The following is a 19,363-nucleotide window of genomic DNA, read 5'->3' as shown; positions in this document are numbered from 1 at the left end:
TACCTTTTAAAAAATGCTTATGTATATCATTTATATGATCATACTACTTACTTGTCTGTAATCTTTGTGTAGTTTCTTGTACAGGAACATGTTGCTTGTCACTGTTGCCGCAGCTTTCACTTTAGCAGGGCTGGATAAAAATTGCAATGTTAGTTTGGAAGCAATATCATTTAGTGATGATTTTATTTGCATATTTGGATGACTTTTTAGTTTTACCTGCTGTCATGAGAGGTCTTGATGCCCATCAGCTTGGACAGACCTCCGAGGGAGGCGATTTCTTTTGCAGCCACCATGCTGCTGGTCACCAGGTTGTTGAGGGCTCCACAGATGTTCACCACCACGTCACTTGACGGCCCCTTCGGGCGGCCATCGGCAGGCAGTTTGGCAAGCAAGGGACCCACCACCTCTTTGGCTAAAATGAAAGAAATAGAACAATGAGCTTCTCTAAGGCCTCAGAGATGTGATGGACTGAAGTTTTGTGTCTAAAGAAGGAAGCCTCACCCATGTGGTTCTTATCCTTGGCATGACAGGATAAGTTTCTGAGTAAGCCAGTGAGAGAACGTAGCTCTAGATTGTTGCTATTGCTAAGGAGATCCAGAATATCAGGCAACATCTTATTCTGCTCTAATGCCACACGACTCAAGATGGACGCCCACTGAAATATAAAATAGAAGTTTAATTGTCTTTTTCAAGCCAAGCACTCTGGATTTTTTTCTAAGAGTTGAATTTGTCACATTTCAGTCAGCCGTCTAAATCACAGTTGAAGAAGTGCGGGGCAATGACCACCCGTCACACATCCTGTTTGTACTACGACTGTGTTTTCAGCAGATCTACTGGTGTTTTCTGCTGGCTACAGTAAATTTGCTTCGGTGCACACACAGCTTAATGTGAGGTGAACCTCTTACCCTCATGTCTCCAGCTGTGATGTTCTGCAGGGCTCCGGCCGCGGCCTCTCGCGTTGTGGAGTTCTTAGAGCACCTCAGGACCTGGTGATACAATTTCACTATATTAGGGTGCCAGAGCCACTCGATGTCTTTGGGCTGCCGGGACACTTCTGTAAATGTGCTGAGGTCCTGATTTTTTCTCTGGAAGAAAGGACAAAATATGAGATTAAGCTCAAGATTGAGAATGAAAATAGGACTGTTAAGGAGGAAATTGAAAGCAGCTTCTTACATCTTTGGCCTTCTTGCTATTAGGGGTGAAGCAGCCGATAGCTTCTGCTTTTGAGGAGCTCTGAGCTCGATTCGGACCCTCCAGCCGCAGAAGTGATGAGGGGGGCATCTCATTGTACAGCTGATAGGACAGATTCCTCAACACACACACTGCGTTCTCCACACCCTGAGAGAGGAACACACTCATGAATGGCCATGTAAACACACACCTCACAAGAGGAGGCAGCAACAGAGGCAGAATATAAAAAAGAGGGTGCTACATAAATACCTTCCCCTCCACTTCAGTGTCCATCAAGCATTTCTGAATATAGCCAACCAGAGCATCTATAAGGCCACTGGTCTCTCTCATCTGCTTTCTAGTCTTCTCGTTCACCGAGCTCAAGTTTCTGTACAAGGAAACAGAAGGATATATAAAAAGTGGAATCTCATAAAAACATTTTCAGATCTTGTTTCACCAGAGAAAAAACTTTATATAAGTATGTTTTATTAAATATATATATATAAGTTTTAAGATACTATTATTCTCATTACATTTTCTTTAATCTATAAAACATATTTTCTAAAATAAATTTGCTTACTGTCAAGAAAACATTTTCTAAAAGCAATAGTCCTAAAATAGGCTTCATTTTCTATAATTTTATAAAACTAATAGTCCTAAAATAGGTATAATTTCTATAATTTTCAAAAAATAAATAAATAAATAAAAAGACCTCAAAATATTATTTATTATTCATAATTTTCTTGTCCTAAAATTGTATTATTTTTAAAACTTATAAAAACATAACAGACATAAAAATATAACAGACCTAAAAATCATTTTCTAAAATTAACAGTCCTAAAAATATTTCTGATTCTCAAAGCAACAGTCCTAAAATAGGCATAATTTTCTATAATTTTACAAAAATAATAGTCCTAAAAATAGGCATAATTTTCTAAAAAAAAAAAAAACATACCTATTATTTATTATCTATAATTTTCTAATAATCATACATCAACATTTGGCAGTCCTAAAAATAGCCTTCATTTTCAATAATTTTCTAAACCTAACTCCTTGAATATAATTTTTTTTAAATCATTTTAAAAATCAATCAAAATCATTAATATATTTTAAAATTTCTTAAAGGTAGCAGTCCTAAAAATAGCCTTCATAATTTTCCAAAGTATAGTTTGGGTTGGATTTTGCGTTGGAACATGACTCAAGCTACTAGCAGGGATGTGGCTGGAGGGGATTTTCATTTAATGAAGTCTGATGAAGTTCCTACAGGAACAGGAACCAGTAAAGGGGAACTAAAACAGTCTGTGTGTGTTTACCTGAGACAGCCGGTGGTGTTGAAGAAGATGTCGGACTCGGAGGGGTTCAGCTCGATGATGTCCTGGTCCCCGGTGCCAGAGAGGGGAATCAGAATCTTCTTTGTCAATTCGGGAAGAGTTTCTTGTGCCAGCTTTTGTTTCAGGTTATCCTTAGAGGACAGATTCCACAGAATACCTACAGGGAATGACAGCAGAGAGGAGAGAGAGATAAAGAGAATGAGGAAAAGAGCATGGGAAAGTGTCGCGGCAAATAGATAAGAATTTGAATACAGATAAGAAAAAAAAAGGAAAAAGAGGAGAAAAAAGTTAAACACTTTATAACTGCAGCAACCGTTTCAAATAATTTCACAAATCGAACTTCCTTGCAGAATATATACAACTTCCTTAGCTTTTGTTATGATGTCATCCTCTCAAATGCCCCCATGTGTAGTGGAGAGATATGCATTGGTAGATTTATTTGGTTTATTAGAGTTTCAGCATAGGCACGCTCAGACACGCACAGACCACAACCACCTTTGCTACAAGAGTCCGTTCTTTCCATGCACGTCAAGACATCGCTGAGCAATACTACTAAAGCAAGTAGTTTGATTCAATACTGAGAGATCAGTCGATGCCCTGCGTGGAACGCATTCAGAACACACATCTAGCCTGATGATGAAAACCTCTTCGTACATCATATCTGGAGTCATTTCATGTCCTAAAAGGACACTGGACCTCACTAACATAAATGAAAAAGTCTTTAACCAAAGGATATTCTATATAGAAATTAAAAGCATCAGCTGTATCTCCTGCAGAGGATACTCAGTGTGCATGGTAGATCTTGATTTACTTATCGTTCTGCACTGCAAAGTATTGATAAAAACAGTATTTAAACTAATAAAAGGGAATATAGAATAATAAGAGAATAATCTTAGAATATATTCTTAGAGAATATATTTTGTGTTATGTATTTGTTATGCTAATTAGAACATTAAAGGCCAGATTTATTAACAGGTTATATCAATGCAAACCCTCTGCTGTCAGGATTTACTAAAGACACGCAGTGGAAAATTAGTCATGAAAGGGCTTGGACAGAGTTACTTTTGCAGCTGACCTTAATGCTTATTCATTTGTAGGAGTTGCCTTTTAAAAGGCTAAATCTTTGGGAGGAGATTATTTAATGAAATCATGCAGGGTAAGGCTTGTGGTAGTCAGTTTACTGGTATTTATGCCATTATTTAATGCACCCAAAAAAGCATGTTTTAACCCATTTTGTGCCCGTACCTAATAATCATTGCTAATTTGTGCTGCTCTCGTCACTGTCCGTACATCAACCAGAGAACGTTCCAGTCCCATTGACACTTTTGCTGCCTCACGCTAATTTGCTCTAATTTTCCTAAATCTTTAGCTTGGCAACATGCAAACTTCAAACTCCATTGGATTCATTTGTGAATCTATACGTGTAGCACATGGAGTTGTTTTCTATGTACAAGTGTTCCAAATCAGTCATTAATGAGGTTAGCATGTGGTCTTAAGTTGAGGGTTGTTCTGTTAATTTTGTGTCACAATGGCGATTAAAACGGCTTTACAGTTAAGTTTCAAGAACAGCATGACTGAAATGCCCACCTGTGATGTTCTTGCGGAGTTCGCCGTCTGGTTCTCTAAGGGACTCTATGAGCTTGGGGATCCCGTCGGCTTCTATAAGAGCCACTTTGTTCTCCATGTTCTCATAGATGAGGTTCCTGGTGGCTCCGGTGGCGTAGCGCTGCACCTCTAGACTCTCGCTGGTATACAGCTGCACCAGGAGAGGAACTCCCTTCAACTCGTTCATCTGAAAGAAAAAGAAGTTCTACTTATAATCGAAAACACACATTTCACTCTTACGTTTCTTCAGACGGAAAGCAATTGTATACCTGTTTCTTTGCTTCGTTGTTATGGTAACACTCATGCTGAATGTAGGCAGCTCCCAACATCTGAAGATTATGATCGGGCTCACCAAGATAGCTGATGGCAGTCAACATGTCCAAAGAGTTGATTCTAGGAAAGTGTGGAGAATTGGAATATTAAATCATTAGCTTAGTAACATGCAATCATAAAACTTAGTTGGAAACAACTGTAAGTATATTTGTGTGGCACACTGTATTGCTTTCTAGAGCGTTCCAAATCAGTCAGTAATGTGGTCTTCTGTAACTCCATCTACAGATGAATCGACTGCTCCCTGGTGACGTATGCTGGACTTTTACAATCTTTTTGTCCACATTAAGCCTGCCCCTTTCTTATAGTCGACACAAAATTCAGATCTGGCTCCATCCAATCAACAACCGATGGATAGAAACAAGTTCACATGCTACATTTGTTCTTTTACAATACGCAATAAAAGGTTGCTACTTCAGTTTCATCGTAGCTTCATAAAGTTCTTCCTCACTTTGAGTCTTTGGGACACTTTATTAGCATGCGGTCTTAAGGTGCGATCAGATTTACTGATGTTTGTTGAGTTTTTAGGAATCCACATGAATCTGTATGCATGAAAGTACGAAAACTTGGAAATTTTATTTAGTAGCGATACTAAAAGGTAACACAAAAGATACATTCCAATAACGAAAATATAGCCGATAATATTCATTAGTAGTAGTCATAGCATTAAGCTCGGGAGCTCATGTAGGAAATTTGGGTTTGAATCCGTTCTGCACAATTTTTCAACCCTGTTCCCAACTTTCTAAGCCTAAGGTGGAAACTTGAATAAAAAGGTGGTTTCATATACTAGCTTATCTTGGTTTCTTAACTTAATAAGAGTCAGCATTATTTGAAGACATTTTTGCTCAACAGGAAATTCCTTCATGTGTGTTTGTGTGTGCTGGCGCATGTTGCTGGAGTGATAGGAAGTGTGTGTTTCTTTCCCAGGGAGTGTGAAGTGTGAGGTGGCTGGACTGGTTTGGGTGTGCCTGCGCAACAGACTCGCTCTTCACTTTTAACACACATATACAGGCAGTGCTTGGCAACACCAAACACATATACACATGCGCGCGCACACACACACAAGGTTAGCGCAATAAGGACAGATAAGCTAAATATGGATGCACTGACAGGCTGTTAAAGCACAGTAGGACTAATTTTACGCTTCAAAGGTCAGCCCTACACTCACTGCTTGTAATCACTGTTATCCGTACTTACACACACTTAACGAAAACAGCTAACCGACTAGGTTGCAATCAGTAATATGCAATGTTTGTTGTAAGGCTCAAATGACTATGGTACATAATTCAGGGAATTTCTGACCGACAGTAATGAGGAAGCGTTTGAACACATGCTATTTGTGCATTTCAAGCAATTAGGCCTACATTTCAGTGGTGTTTTACGCGAATGGTGCTAGCATTCTACTTCTTTGTACATCTTTAAAGTCAATTTAAATTTTTGAATGATCCAGTGAATAAACTACTGAAAGGTACTTCATTTCATACTTCAACTCAAAGGATTTCTCACTTTATAATCATTAACTTGATGGCTACAAAGAACACCTTTATGAACCTTATGTAACACTAGAGTGAAAAAAAAAACAACTCTAAATTATGATTGGCTGAGTCACATTCGAAAGCATTGTAAAATAGCCAACATAAATGCATGTGACCGCGACTCAAATTTAATTTGGCAAGTTAAACTCTACTTTATCTAACAATACTCCTTAAAGTCGGTATGAAATGCAAACTAATATATTGTGTAAATATTATTGATCTTATTGTGACACATCCATGCATATGTTCCATATCTTAAATACTGTAATTTTAAATCCAAATTTTGTAACTCAATCTTCTGAGTAATCGCCATCTTTCTGGTGACATATGAAAAAATTCCATTCAATCAACAAGTAATGGTCAAAAAGTAATTTTCGATCACAATATGCAATTAAAGATTCTACTTCAATTTCAGTACTTTCTTCCTTGCCTTGACTCGTGTGGGATGCATTTCGTTCTGTATTCTGATACACATGTACAAAAGCACATTTGTTCTTACCCGCTCAGATTGCCCATGCTCCCCATCATATCCATGCCGTCAAACACATCCTTGCCTCTCCCGACACTATGCATGCTCCTGACGGAGCCGGCGCGCGACAGCCTTCCCTGCTGCATCACCGCCATGCTGCTCTGTGAGCCGCTTAATCCGGCACTTCCGTACATGCTTGATGACATGTTGGACCCGCGCATCGTTTGACGGTTGTTGAATCGGCTGATGGTGCGGTGGGCAGGGCCTTTGAAGGATGTTCCCCTTACGTAGACCTGCTGCTCCATGCCTCCACCGCCAGAGCCCAGCGTCCCGCTGGGGGGGCATTTCATAGCTGGCAGCGTCATGGAACTGACCTGCTGCTGTCCGTTTTCAAATCCGTTCATCCTAGAGGTTGAATACATGGACTGGCGTGGGTAGGTGTTGACAGCATAGCCGTTGCTCATGCTCTGCATGGAGGCCTGTTGTGTGTAAGTGGCGTCACGCTCTGAAACCAGGCTGCCATCGCTGTCGTCCTGCACCACCCATGAAGAAACCATTTGGCGTGGCACGGATGACAAACGCATTGAATGCATTGACAGAGTCTCTGGGTCGCCCCCCATTCGACTGAAGGATCGAGTCATTGCGCTGACCTGCTGCTGTGGAACTTGTCCACCACCACTTTGGTAACCACTGACTTGGAAACTGCCACCCTGGTAACCGCCGTTGCCAAACTCTTCTTGGTAATATGCCCCGCCGCCGCCACCACCACCACCACCGCCACCTCCTGTGTAACTCATTTCGGTTCTTGGGGCGAAATCAATGGCAGAACGGGATGAGTAACCACTAGAGTACCGGGATGGACGTTGGGCCTAATAGAAAAGAGAAAACTGCATACTGAATATCTACAGCACTATCAACTATACCTATCAATTGATTAAAATGTAATTGAATTGCATATGGCAATTAATTATTCAATATGACTGCTATTAATCACATCGGTATTTCCAAAAAAAAAGGCCTGAAATTCAGATAATTTAGATAAGAGCAAAAACATTAGTATGGTATTTCCAATTTGAATCACTTTCATGGTAAAATCACAGTAAAATTAACGTACAGGTAATGGAGAAGTTTAACTGCATTGTTTTTATATTTTTTGTCATTCATTGACAATTTTTGGCATTAATTCATGCATTTTTTGTATTAATTTTAGCCTTCTTTTTTTATACATTAAATCAACAACTCTACTTAACATATTACCACTCAATAGGAATATAACTGAAAGTGATGCTTAGAGGCTTCTAAACTTGTGATTTTTCATATGTGGCTGTTGGTTAGAGCCAAGTTGTGAAATATCACATCTAACTAACAAACTACCCATTACTCATTTTCAATATTTGGATAAGATACACATCTATACAGTCACAAACACACAAAAGCTTTATTTAACCGGCTCAATAAGTGCTGTCCTTCAAACAAGCAAACTACTATAAAATATTTATGTTTATAAAGAAAGGGAAAGAATCTTACTGTCATTGATCTGCCGGGGGCATAGACAGAGGATTTAGAGCTGAAATTTGGAGTGAAATTCTGGCTCATTGTTGAATATTTTGTCATTGTCGAATGATTCCCAGACTCTAAAAGAAGAAAAACACAGATAATTAATATAAATGTGCATTTAAACTTGAATTTCTGACGGTGAAAATTAGTAAGAGAATACTATTTTTTACATCAGGAATATTCCTACCAGTGAACTTTCTCGATGTGCCATCACGTTCTGCATGTTTCTGAACACAACTGACCCAACAGCTCAGCTACAATGTATTTTAATCAAGAAAATAAGACCTCTGATGTCAACGCAATATTAAATTGCCCCTTAGTTGGTTCAGACTGTAATAAACTAGTAATCAGTTATTAAATCAAAGACCCTCATTATAAAACAATGGTCTTTGATTGTTCAAATACAACATTTTCTCCAAAAGAATATGGCAAATCAGGTAACAGTAAACAACAAAGCTAGATTAAACCAATGAAATGCTTCTGTTTTACAACATAAAACTTTTAACTATCTACACAACTATAAATTTAAAAACTTGTATTGTAAGCACTGACTATTGTAAACTGACATGCTATGCAGTAATTAAATAACTTTGCTGTTTTGTATTTTAGCCATGTTCATGATACCTTTGTACACAAGTTTGTACACAGACATGCATGTTTGTTCTTTGATGGAAAAATTAAACAGAAAATGTTTTTAGTTTCTTTAATCATGTTTACTAGAGATTTATATTCAAGTTATTATGTAAACATTCATAATTGTTCTTTGAACAATTAAACAAATGTGTTTTGTTTCACTGAGGTCATGTTCGTGATATCTTTGCAGGCATGTTTGTCTGTAAACATGCTTGTTTTAAACTTAAAAACATTTAAATGTGCCATTTTTTCCCCCTTTAGCCATGTTTATGATACCTTTTGTACACAAATTTTTTATTAAAACATGCACGTCTGTTGTTTTAAACAAACAAAAAAATTTTTTTTCATGTTTATATTACTTATAAGTTTACATGTCTACTTTGTGAACTTGAATGTTATTTCATTTTCTTCCTTGTAGTCCGGCTTGTAACACTATTGTATGCAAGTTGGTTTTGTTTGAATGTACATGTTGCTGAAAGGACAACATTACAGCAGGCTGCCAATTTTGTGGGAAATAATTTACAGACGTCAAATGTAAAGCCAAAGATTTTCTGCGCCATAAAGTCATCCACTCTGTAACTTTACAGCTCAGTCAGTATGCTCGTCATGTGTCTTTGATGGCACTTCAAGTATGAGGCAAACTTGTAGAGTTGCATGAATTAAATTAATTACTGCAGTGCAAGTTTTAGCACAGTTTTACAGTGCTTTAGTTCTGGCTCAGCAGCAAATGGGGCTAAGGCGTCCAGGTTTGTTTCAATCAAAGGTTGATATATGCATCTACAGGCATGCAAGTACACGTGTTTGAGTATGTGAATGAGGGAGTGGTTTAAGCATTTCTTTAGTGAATAAGTGTGGAGTAAGTTGTAGACACCAGGCAGAAGAAAAGACAGAACTGGTCTGATCGCTGTGGGACACCCCCAATGTCATCTCTCTCAAGTTCATAACATTGCTTGGTATTTTAATGTCAAATCTAGTTTAAACACTTTCAAGATGTGGTATGCATCTCCTCCTGAAAACCTTGGACCAGTAAAAGGAAGACGCAAGGCTGTTCTAACTTGTCAAATGCAGGTAAACCTCATAAACCAGGATCCGGTTAACAAATCCCCTAAGCACCAGAGGTTAAAGTGCTGGAAATAACTGCGGCAGAACCTCATAAAGCCAGGAATTCAACCACTTCTGGTCTTAACCACTCTAATCAACCACACATTCATAAACACTTTCAAGTGCACATTAATGTAATGCTACTAATGTGCTTTTACAACTGTACAGTACTGCAAGTCTCACTTGGCTTTAAAAACTAAACTCTGAGCAACTACTGCGTATAAGGTTGCAGATTAAAACAAAATACTGTGGATTTCTCTCAGGTTGTATTCTTCAGCTTTTCCATCACACCAGGTGATATTTACGCCATTATGATCAACGGAGCCAAATTACATTCCTTTTGTGCAGTCCGAAGCACTTTTTTGTCTAGAGTGTGTTGGGTTTCTTCAAAGGAGAGCTTTGAAACTTTCACTCTCACTCAGTCGTGTAACAGGAACCGGATTACACTTAAACCTTGCTCAGCTCCCTCCTGTAAAAACCAGAAGTCGCACTGTACTTCTGTCTGTTCTGCCAGTGCCACTTTCCATGATAATAAATACAATACATTTTATTTTATTAATTCAAATGGCCACATTTAATGTTCAAGAACAATGGTGAACACTAAATCTACCACACCTGATGTGGACTGACCACCATCTACATTTTTTTTTGTATTGCCAGAAAACAAAGGTAAATGCACACTAGTTCAGGTCAAGTCACACTGGAAGAAAATAATAATAATAATAATTGCATACATTATCAACAAATGTCATGTGGGATATTTAGTCTTATTCAAACAACAGAAACCATGTGACCAGTTTTGCTCCAGGCAGTTTTTCTCATAACTATATTGTTTTGCATACTTAGCTGTAAACAAAACAGTACAGCCTGTGCCTGTGAATTTATTAATAATGCTTCCTCTATTGATATCTAACAAATAATAGCGTTCCCAAAGGTTAATGAAGATGAAATTCAACTCCAGGTCATTGGTAAATGAAACCACATGCTGTATAAAAGCATAGCGCAAAGGCTTTTATGTAAGATCAACCTGGCAAATGATGAGCAGATTAATAATTCAAAGGCTGTTGTGTTATTGAAGATGTATTACAATGAGATCAAAGCGCCGAGTGACACACCTGAGGCTGCGTATTGTGCCGACGAGCCGTTCTGGCGCGGGAGCGTGGATTTCTCCGCCAGTCTCATGGAAAACTGCTGGCGCACGCGCTTGAACCTCGCCTCCTCCTTGGCGTGGGTCCCGCCGTGCGCGAGCTCGGTTTGCGAGGGGACCGCGTAAGTGCTGACGGTCGTGTTGGGCTGCAGCGCCGTGTGAAACACGTTCTCCGAGGTCACCCTCACACTCATGGCGAAGCGACGATGGGACCGAGTTCAACCACCAAGACCAAAAAGTTACAGTCCCACCAGAGAGTGGAAAGAAGGGCAGATCCACGCGATACAAAACAGTCAAGTCGTGTTCAGGTAAGGTGTTGCTCTGTGAGGAGACGCTAAACTAACGGCTGCTCGGAACTCTGCGGCTTTTTCGCAGGTGGGAGGTAAAGTGGGCGTGGCTTATTGGTGAGTCATCAGTTACCTGATCAAGGTAAACTCACGAACGCACAAAAGGAGGCATTTTTTCATTATTTATTTTTTCTGTGTAATTCTATTTTATTTGTGTGAATCGTTTTATGTCCAAGTTACATTTTCTCACATTTTTTATCTATCTATCTATCTATCTATCTATCTATCTATCTATCTATCTATCTATCTATGTAGATTATAGATAGATAGATAGATAGATAGATAGATAGATAGATAGATAGATAGATAGATAGATAGATAGATAGATAGATAGATAGATTTCCTGCAATATCATTTCTGTGATGTATCTGTACGTTTACGTTTGTGTTTCAGAGTTAGAGTATTTGTAACACTTTATTTTAATGTTTGTTACACTTTACATCATACATGTAGCCTACTTATTATATTAAAACAGTAAATTATGCATAACTACATGCAATAATCCCAAACCATAACCCTGTAAGTACAGGTTGTTAATGAAAATTACTCAGTGGTTAAATGTAAAAATACACTGTATAATAAAGTGTAACCTGGTTTTTATTATTATCGTTAACGTAAAATGGGCTGTACAACAGACAGTAATCTAGAAATGGTTTATTATGTAAGTAGCGTATCAAGAATAAACATGTTAATAAATTAGCTATATAAACATAAAAGTCATTTAATAACTTTTTAGGACCTGACTGACAAGCATTTTATTTTACCAGTGTGCATTCGGAATCGAACCAAATAAAAACCTATGACTCGTTAATCGTGAATATGCATAAAAGTCTCCAACACTGAAACTTTCATTCACTCTTGAGACATCTCTTCATCTGAGAGAATGTGCTCTGACATGCAGGTGACGTGCGTCTCCGATTATACCGGATGTTGTTGTGTCGTGTCGTCACCTAGCAACACAGGAAGCGCGGAAACGACAGTCTAAGCTTTTATCTTAAAAACGGTTTGTTTTCTATAAAAACACAAACATCAACTCTCTGATGTAAAATGATGATACTGTTCAGCCGTGTTTTACCAATGTCAAATAAACTCAGTTTGATTAGTAGGCTAAATAAACTCAATAAGCTGCAGTTTAAATACATCTTTTTATTTAAGTGTGATTAATGTATCCACTGTTTATTAATGCAAGTGCACTTCTAAAATAAATGTATTTAAAACCCTGAAATATGTTTCTATTAATTCTTAAAATCGTTATGTTTATAATATTTTAGAAAATTCGTCATTTACAGAATATGCTAAATTAAAAACAAAAAACAAAACCAAAAAAATATATAAATAAGCTCTTCTCACTCTGGAGTCACTGAGACTGATTCATGTTCAGACAGTATTTGCATGCTTGTTCACAAAACTGATTCATGCTTGTTCATAAACTGACAAGATCAAGCCTATCCAATTAGCATATGCTGAAAACAAATAGAAAATGCTTTTATCTTCACTCACCAAAAGGCCGAGCAGGATTTAGCGTATATTTCCAGAGCTGTATTCAGTGTGCTGTCTCACAGATTGCTTGTTAAAATGAGACAGGAGTCACAGAAAGGCAAGGAGATATAGATTCTGCAGTGCCAACGCTTATATCACGTTAGAAAGATGCATGTCTGTGCACTCAAGATCACTTTTCTGGTTACTGATCCCCTGAATGAAGAAGGTGTGTGTGATTGTGTCAGACAGTTACAGCGGAGACACACACACACACACACACACACACACATTCAGAGGGTGAGTCTGCAGGTGGAGGTGTGATGCAGACGTCAGACAAGGAGGACAGACAAACCTAAACCCCCCACAAAACTATTACGTGTAGTGACCAGCAAGATAATAAGTACTTATCGTCAGTTTCTCGGTTCGTTATTTGTTTTGTCTCGTATTGCTAAGTACAAACCCGATTCCAAAAAAGTTGGGACACTGTACAAATTCTGAGTACAAAAAGGAATGGAGTAATTTACAAAATTTCAATAAACTTATTTTTTATTCACAATAGAATATAGATAACATATCAAATGTTGAAAGTGAGACATTAGAAATGTCATGCCAAATATTGGCTCATTTTGGATTTCATGAGAGCTACACATTCCAAAAAAGTTGGGACAGGTAGCAATAAGAGGCCGGAAAAGTTAAATGTACATGTAAGGAACGGCTGGAGGACCTTATTTGCAACTTATTAGGTCAATTGACAACATGATTGGGTATAAAAAGAGCCTCAGAGTGGCAGAGTCTCTCAGAAGTCAAGATGGGCAGAGGATCACCAATTCCCCCAATGCTGCGGCGAAAAATAGTGGAGCAATATCAGAAAGGAGTTTCTCAGAGAAAAATTGCAAAGAGTTTGAAGTTATCCTCATCTACAGTGCATAATATCGTCCAAAGATTCAGAGAATCTGGAACAATCTCTGTGCGTAAGGGTCAAAGCTGGATACTGGATGCCCGTGATCTTCGGGCCCTGCATCACATACAGGAATGCTACTGTAATGGAAATCACACCATGGGCTCAGGAATACTTCCAGAAAACATTGTCAGTGAACACAATCCGTTGCCAGCTAAAACTCTAAAGGTCAAAAAAGAAGCCATATCTAAACATGATCCAGAAGCGCAGGTGTTTTCTCTGGGCCAAGGCTCATTTAAAATGGACTGTGGCAAAGTGGAAAACTGTTCTGTTGTCAGACGAATCAAAATTTGAAGTTCTTTTTGTTAAACTGGGACGCCATGTCATCCGGACTAAAGAGGACAAGGACAACACAAGTTGTTATCAGCGCTCAGTTCAGAAGCCTGCATCTCTGATGGTATGGGTTGCATGAGTGCGTGTGGCATGGCCAGCTTACACATCTGGAAAGGCACCATCAATGCTGAAAGGTATATCCAAGTTCTAGAACAACATATGCTCCCATCCAGACGTCGTCTCTTTCAGGGAAGACCTTGCATTTTCCAACATGACAATGCCAGACCACATACTGCATCCATTACAACATCATGGCTGGGTAAAAGAAGGATCCGGGGACTGAAATGGCCAGCCTGCAGTCCAGATCTTTCACCCATAGAAAACATTTTTCGCATCATAAAGAGGAAGACATGACAAAGAAGACCTAAGACAGTTTGAGTAACTAGAAGCCTGTATTAGACAAGAATGGGACAACATTCCTGTTCCTAAACTTGAGCAACTTGTCTCCTCAGTCTCCAGATGTTTGCAGACTGTTATAAAAAGAAGAGGGGATGCCACACAGTGGTAAACATGGCCTTGTCCCAACTTTTTTGAGATGTGTTGATGCCATGAAAGTTAAAATCAACTTATTTTTCCCTTAAAATGATACATATTCTCAGTTTTAACATTTCATATGTCATCAATGTTGATCATCTATCTATCTTTTCTCAATTTGTACAGTGTCCCAAGTTTTTTGGAATCGGGTTTTTAAAACCACAGGTTCATATCCATAATATTCATACATAATATTTAGTGCAGTGACCGGCAAGATTTCAAAAAAAAAATGTATGTGTGTTTTATTGTGTTTATTTTGTTGTTTCTTCTTTTGTTTTGTAAAACCACAGGTTCAGATGCAGGACGAAACTGTGCAGTGACCAAGATAAGCTCACTAATCAACAATTTCACTATTGTTTTGGTTTATGATTTTAAACATGTTTTTTTAGTATTATCAATGTTGAAAACAGTTGTGCTGCTTCGTATTTTTGTGGAAAATGTGACATTTATTTTTTTAAGGATTCTTTGGTAGATAGAAAGTTCGAAAGAACAGCATTTATTAGAAATATGTATCTTTTGTAACATTATAAATGTCATTTATTCAATTTAATGCTTAATAATAGTAATTTCATTAATTTAAAAAAGTAATTAAAGTCATTAAAAAGTGATTCTATCTTCTGACCTGAAAGCTTTTGAATGCAAGTGCATCCTTTAAAACAGTACAGTACAATCTTTAGTCGCTTGACTCACTGGGATATATTTTTAGAAATAGCCTAAAAAACATTTTATGGGAACAAATAAAATTAGGATATTGAGTAAATGTTCCATGAAAATATTTTGTAGATTTATTACCGTAATTATATCAAAACATAATTTTTCACTAGTAATAAGCATTGCTAAGAATTTCATTTGGACAACTTCAAAGGTGATTTTCTCAATATTTAGATATTTTTTTTGCACCCTCATATTCCAGATTTTCAAATAGATGGATCTCGGGCAAATATTGTCCAATCCCAATAAACCACACATAAATGGAAAGCTTATTTATTTAGCTTTCAGATGATGTATAAATCTCCATTTTGAGAAATTGACCCTTATGACTGGTTTTGTGGTCGACCGTCACATATAACACTAATACAGCTTCAAACTAACCTACAGTCAGTGAACTTTAAACTTCAAGGCATGGTTTTGTCAAGTCAACATTCAAAGTTTCAAATTTTATCTGAACGTATTATAGTGTGATCATTGTGTTTGTGTTACTGCTGTCGGTTAATTGGAACAAGGAGTGAAATATTTTAATTAAAATCTTCCACTGGTCATTTTTTAATCACGCTTATGAGACATTCAACTCAAGTGTTTTGTATCAGGAGGGTGGTGTCCGCTAATGATAATATTACACAGAACTGAACTTCAATCACATATTTTATAAGGATATCATTAGGCCAGGGCAGATTATCATTCAGTCGTAGACAGAATCACTTGCCCCTCCCTATGAGAAAGTATTTTCAACTCACCTTAATCCACCTTAAACGTGGTTTCTGAAACATTAAACGTGGTGTTCTTTTTTCTTCAAATATGAATGCACTGTAGATACATTACGCTAATATAAACAACTGTCACATACACAAAGCATGAAGACACTACTGGAAAATCATAAACTGCTTATATATGGTTTAACAAATTGAACACCTGCCACTGTGTGATTAAAATCAAAAATATAATTGTATAATGCCTTATGGGATGGATTTCTTTGAAACTGTACCTTCAACTTTCCTTTAAATTTTTCCTTTAAAATAATTTAGCTCTACATTTTTAAACGCTTTGTTTGTTGTGTTCTGTTTTGTTTGTTTTGCAGTTTGTGATTTAAAAAATATATATTTTAATATTGTTTTGTGTTGTGTGTTGTGTTTGTGTTTTTCTTTATGTGTTGTTTTTGTTTTTATTAAATTTTTTTGTTTTTGTTTAATTTTCAGTTTTGTGTTGTTTTGCTTTTTGTTTTGTGTTGAGTTTTGTTGTGTCATACGTTTGTGTTTGAGCTTTGTGTGTGTTTTGTTTAATTTGTTGTTTATTTGAGTTTTTTTATTTGTTGTTTTTTTGTACTATTTTGTGTTTTGTTTTTCATTTTTTGCCGATAGTAGTTGATTGAGCTTAACTAATTTTAGGGCTTACAACTGTTGAAAAGGTTTGTTTCTTCAGAACTAGATCAAGGACTAAAGAACAGTAACCACAGAATTTCTTCCCCATCCTAGTTATGGCACGTGATTATTGTGGTTACAAAAATTCATTAGATGTTAGACATTTTAATGTGAGCTCTTTGAACTTTTCGGGTTCAAGAAATCAAGAACAACACAAACAATGTCAAAAATTTTTTAATGAAAATAAAAAAAATCACAATAAATGCAGATGGGCTGTATGTACTGATATTATGATTAATGTGCACATGGACAATTATGATTACACTTGTACAAATTTGTGATTGAAACGTCTGATAAAAACAGATTTCATGGTGACTGTTACTGTAAATATCTGTTTTTACCAAAGGCTTTGGGAAGAGATTACTTAGCAGCGTCTATCAAGACAAAACGTTAAAATAGAGATCCAGACCAAGATAACCATTTTATGATCTTGAGTGATATGAACCATGAGATTATCAACAAGCTGTGCAGACAGAAGCTGTTAAACTACAGTAAACAGACCATCTGAACAGGTTTAGCAACTTGTTTATCGAATAATTAAAAGTGAAGTAATTCAGAAAGTAATCATTTGAACATTCTGACAATCACCGATTTCCAGTACAAAAAACAAAACAAAAAACTCTCTGAGTGGACAAACCAAACTCCCTAATACTTACATAACCTCCTTTTTTCCACAAAGATTTATTAGTTAACAATAATAATCAATGCACACCTAGGTTGGGGCGTTTAACTTTGCTTCAAACTGTGAGTAATTCTCAATAACTGTATTTTTACAGTATGTTCAGAGTGTGTTTGTGTATTTAGGCTTAAACCAGTTTTCACTGGTTTCACTGGGTGTGGTTCTGTTGAAATGCATATAAAACGCAACAAATACAATAAAAATATTTTGCATAACATATCACATAATTATAAACGTTAAGGCAAAAATCATAATTTATCTATAAATACATATCTATCAATTAATAAATTGCACATGGGTCAATAAGCTATTCCTGCTCCTCGTTGTGAATACCATGGAAAATGATAAGCATGTTAAAGACAGTGATGAGATCTCAAGTTTGAAATCTTTTGGTAAGGATCCAATAACATTTGTATGAGTCATATTTCTTTTATCGTCACAGTACAGGATGGCATTTCCGGCCAGTGACAGTCAGAGACCCTGAGACGACAATTGTTACATTGAGTTCACTTGATTCTGCCATTATAGATTGCATAATATATATAATTATATAATTGATCTGACATTATAGACTTTCAGAAATAACTTTTTTTTGTGTGTGTGTTCCATAGAAGAAAGTAAGTATTGGGATTTTAAGAGACTTATTTAATGTGCTAAATAAAGCTTAAAACAAAGGTTTACTACATGTTTACCCTGATTTTGTCTCTTTATGTTGGCAACTGGCTTTCACTCTCGATAGTGCTTTACTAGCCAGGGATGATTGTTTAAAAGCAAATACATAATGCTAACTTTTGTTCATGGAGCACTGGTGTTATGGTTCGTGGTAATTTAATCTCGTGTTTTCTGTATGCACTTTGGTTGTAGCGTGTCATCTTCCATTCAGATAACATACAGTCATTGCCAAAAATATCGGCCCCCTTGGTAAAGAAGGCTGTGAAAATTCATCTGCATTGTTAATCCTTTTGATCTTTTATTTAAAAAAATCATAAAAACTTATCCTTTCATTGGATGATAAGAATTTAAAATGGAGGGAAATATCATTATGAAATAAATGTTTTTCTCTAATACACATTGGCCACAATTATTGGCACCTATTTATACAATGCTTTTTGAAACCTCCATTTGCCAGTTTAAGAGGTCTAAATGTTCTCTTATAATGTCTGATGAGGTTAGAGAACACCTGAAGAGATCAGAGACCATTCCTTCATCCAGAATCTCTCAAGACCCTTTAGATTCCCAGCTCCATGTTGGTGGTGCTTCTCTTTAGTTCACCCCACTCATTTTCTGTAGGGTTCAGGTCAGACGACTGGAATGGTTATAGCAGAAGCTTGGTTTTGTAGGCCCACATCAAAAATACAGCTGTATATTTCATTCTACAAATGGGGTATTTTTTATCTCTGTGTTCACAAACCCATCTTGAGTGTTTGCTGCTAAACAGCTAATTTTTTACATTTCATCTGACCATAGAAGCCAGTCCCATTTAAAGTTCCAGTCGTGTCTGATAAATGAATATGCTGGAGTTTGTTTTTGGATTTTTCTTGAAACCCTCCCAAACAACATGTGGTGATGTAGGTGCTGTTTGACAATATGATTTTAAGATTTCTGACCCCAAGATTCAACTATTTTCTGCAATTCTCCAGCTGTGGTCCTTGGAGAGTCTTTAGCCACTCAAACACTCCTCCTCACCATTCATTAGGATGATATAGACACACGTCCTCTTCCAGGCAGATTCATTTTCAACATTTTCTGTTGATTGAAAATTCTTAATTATTGCCCTGATGGTGGAAATGGGAATTTTCACTGCTCTAGCTCTTTTCTTAAAGCCACTTCACTAATTTGTGAAGCTCAATTATCTTTTGCTGCACATCAGAAACATATTCTTTGGTTTTTCTCATTGTGATTGATGATTAAGGGCATTTGGGCTTTGTTTTCCCTCTTTATATTTCTGTGAAACAGGAAGCCATGGCTGGATAATTTCATGTTTATAATCAAAATTGTGAATATGAATGGGAATATACTT

At 37.0% G+C, this 19,363-nt stretch overlaps 1 protein-coding gene across 2 annotated transcripts; it reads right to left on the bottom strand.

The window, feature by feature from the left end:
- Positions 1-191: 191 nt before the first annotated feature.
- LOC132133229 (plakophilin-3-like) lies at positions 192-12,909 on the bottom strand. 2 transcript variants are annotated; one of them, XM_059546015.1, is made up of 11 exons: positions 12,726-12,909; positions 7,968-8,074; positions 6,471-7,309; positions 4,376-4,499; positions 4,089-4,293; positions 2,484-2,658; positions 1,441-1,558; positions 1,174-1,338; positions 906-1,085; positions 502-655; positions 192-412 (listed from the first exon to the last, which is right to left on the bottom strand). In XM_059546015.1, the coding sequence occupies exons 2-11, from the start codon at positions 8,052-8,054 to the stop codon at positions 213-215; spliced, it is 2,247 nt and encodes a 748-aa protein (XP_059401998.1). In that variant the 5' UTR covers positions 8,055-8,074; positions 12,726-12,909; the 3' UTR covers positions 192-212. The 2 variants fall into 2 exon arrangements, with proteins under 2 accessions (XP_059401998.1, XP_059401997.1); XM_059546014.1 differs by lacking the exon at positions 12,726-12,909 and adding an exon at positions 10,847-11,234.
- Between the last annotated feature and the right edge of the window lie 6,454 nt (positions 12,910-19,363).

The sequence above is a fragment of the Carassius carassius genome, chromosome 50, assembly GCF_963082965.1.
Source record: "Carassius carassius chromosome 50, fCarCar2.1, whole genome shotgun sequence".
Classification (NCBI taxonomy): domain Eukaryota; kingdom Metazoa; phylum Chordata; class Actinopteri; order Cypriniformes; family Cyprinidae; genus Carassius; species Carassius carassius.
This window is presented reverse-complemented; position numbering and strand designations above follow the sequence as displayed.

Excerpts from the sequence above, each read along its gene's own strand:
- LOC132133229 (XM_059546014.1), bottom strand. The coding sequence starts at position 11,072 with ATGAGTGTGAGGGTGACCTCGGAGAACGTGTTTCACACGGCGCTGCAG. Across the intron at positions 8,075-10,846 it reads GGCACAATACGCAGCCTCAG|AGTCTGGGAATCATTCGACA; the intron begins GTGTGTCACTCG and ends TTCTTCTTTTAG. Across the intron at positions 1,339-1,440 it reads ACACTGAAGTGGAGGGGAAG|GGTGTGGAGAACGCAGTGTG; the intron begins GTATTTATGTAG and ends TTCCTCTCTCAG.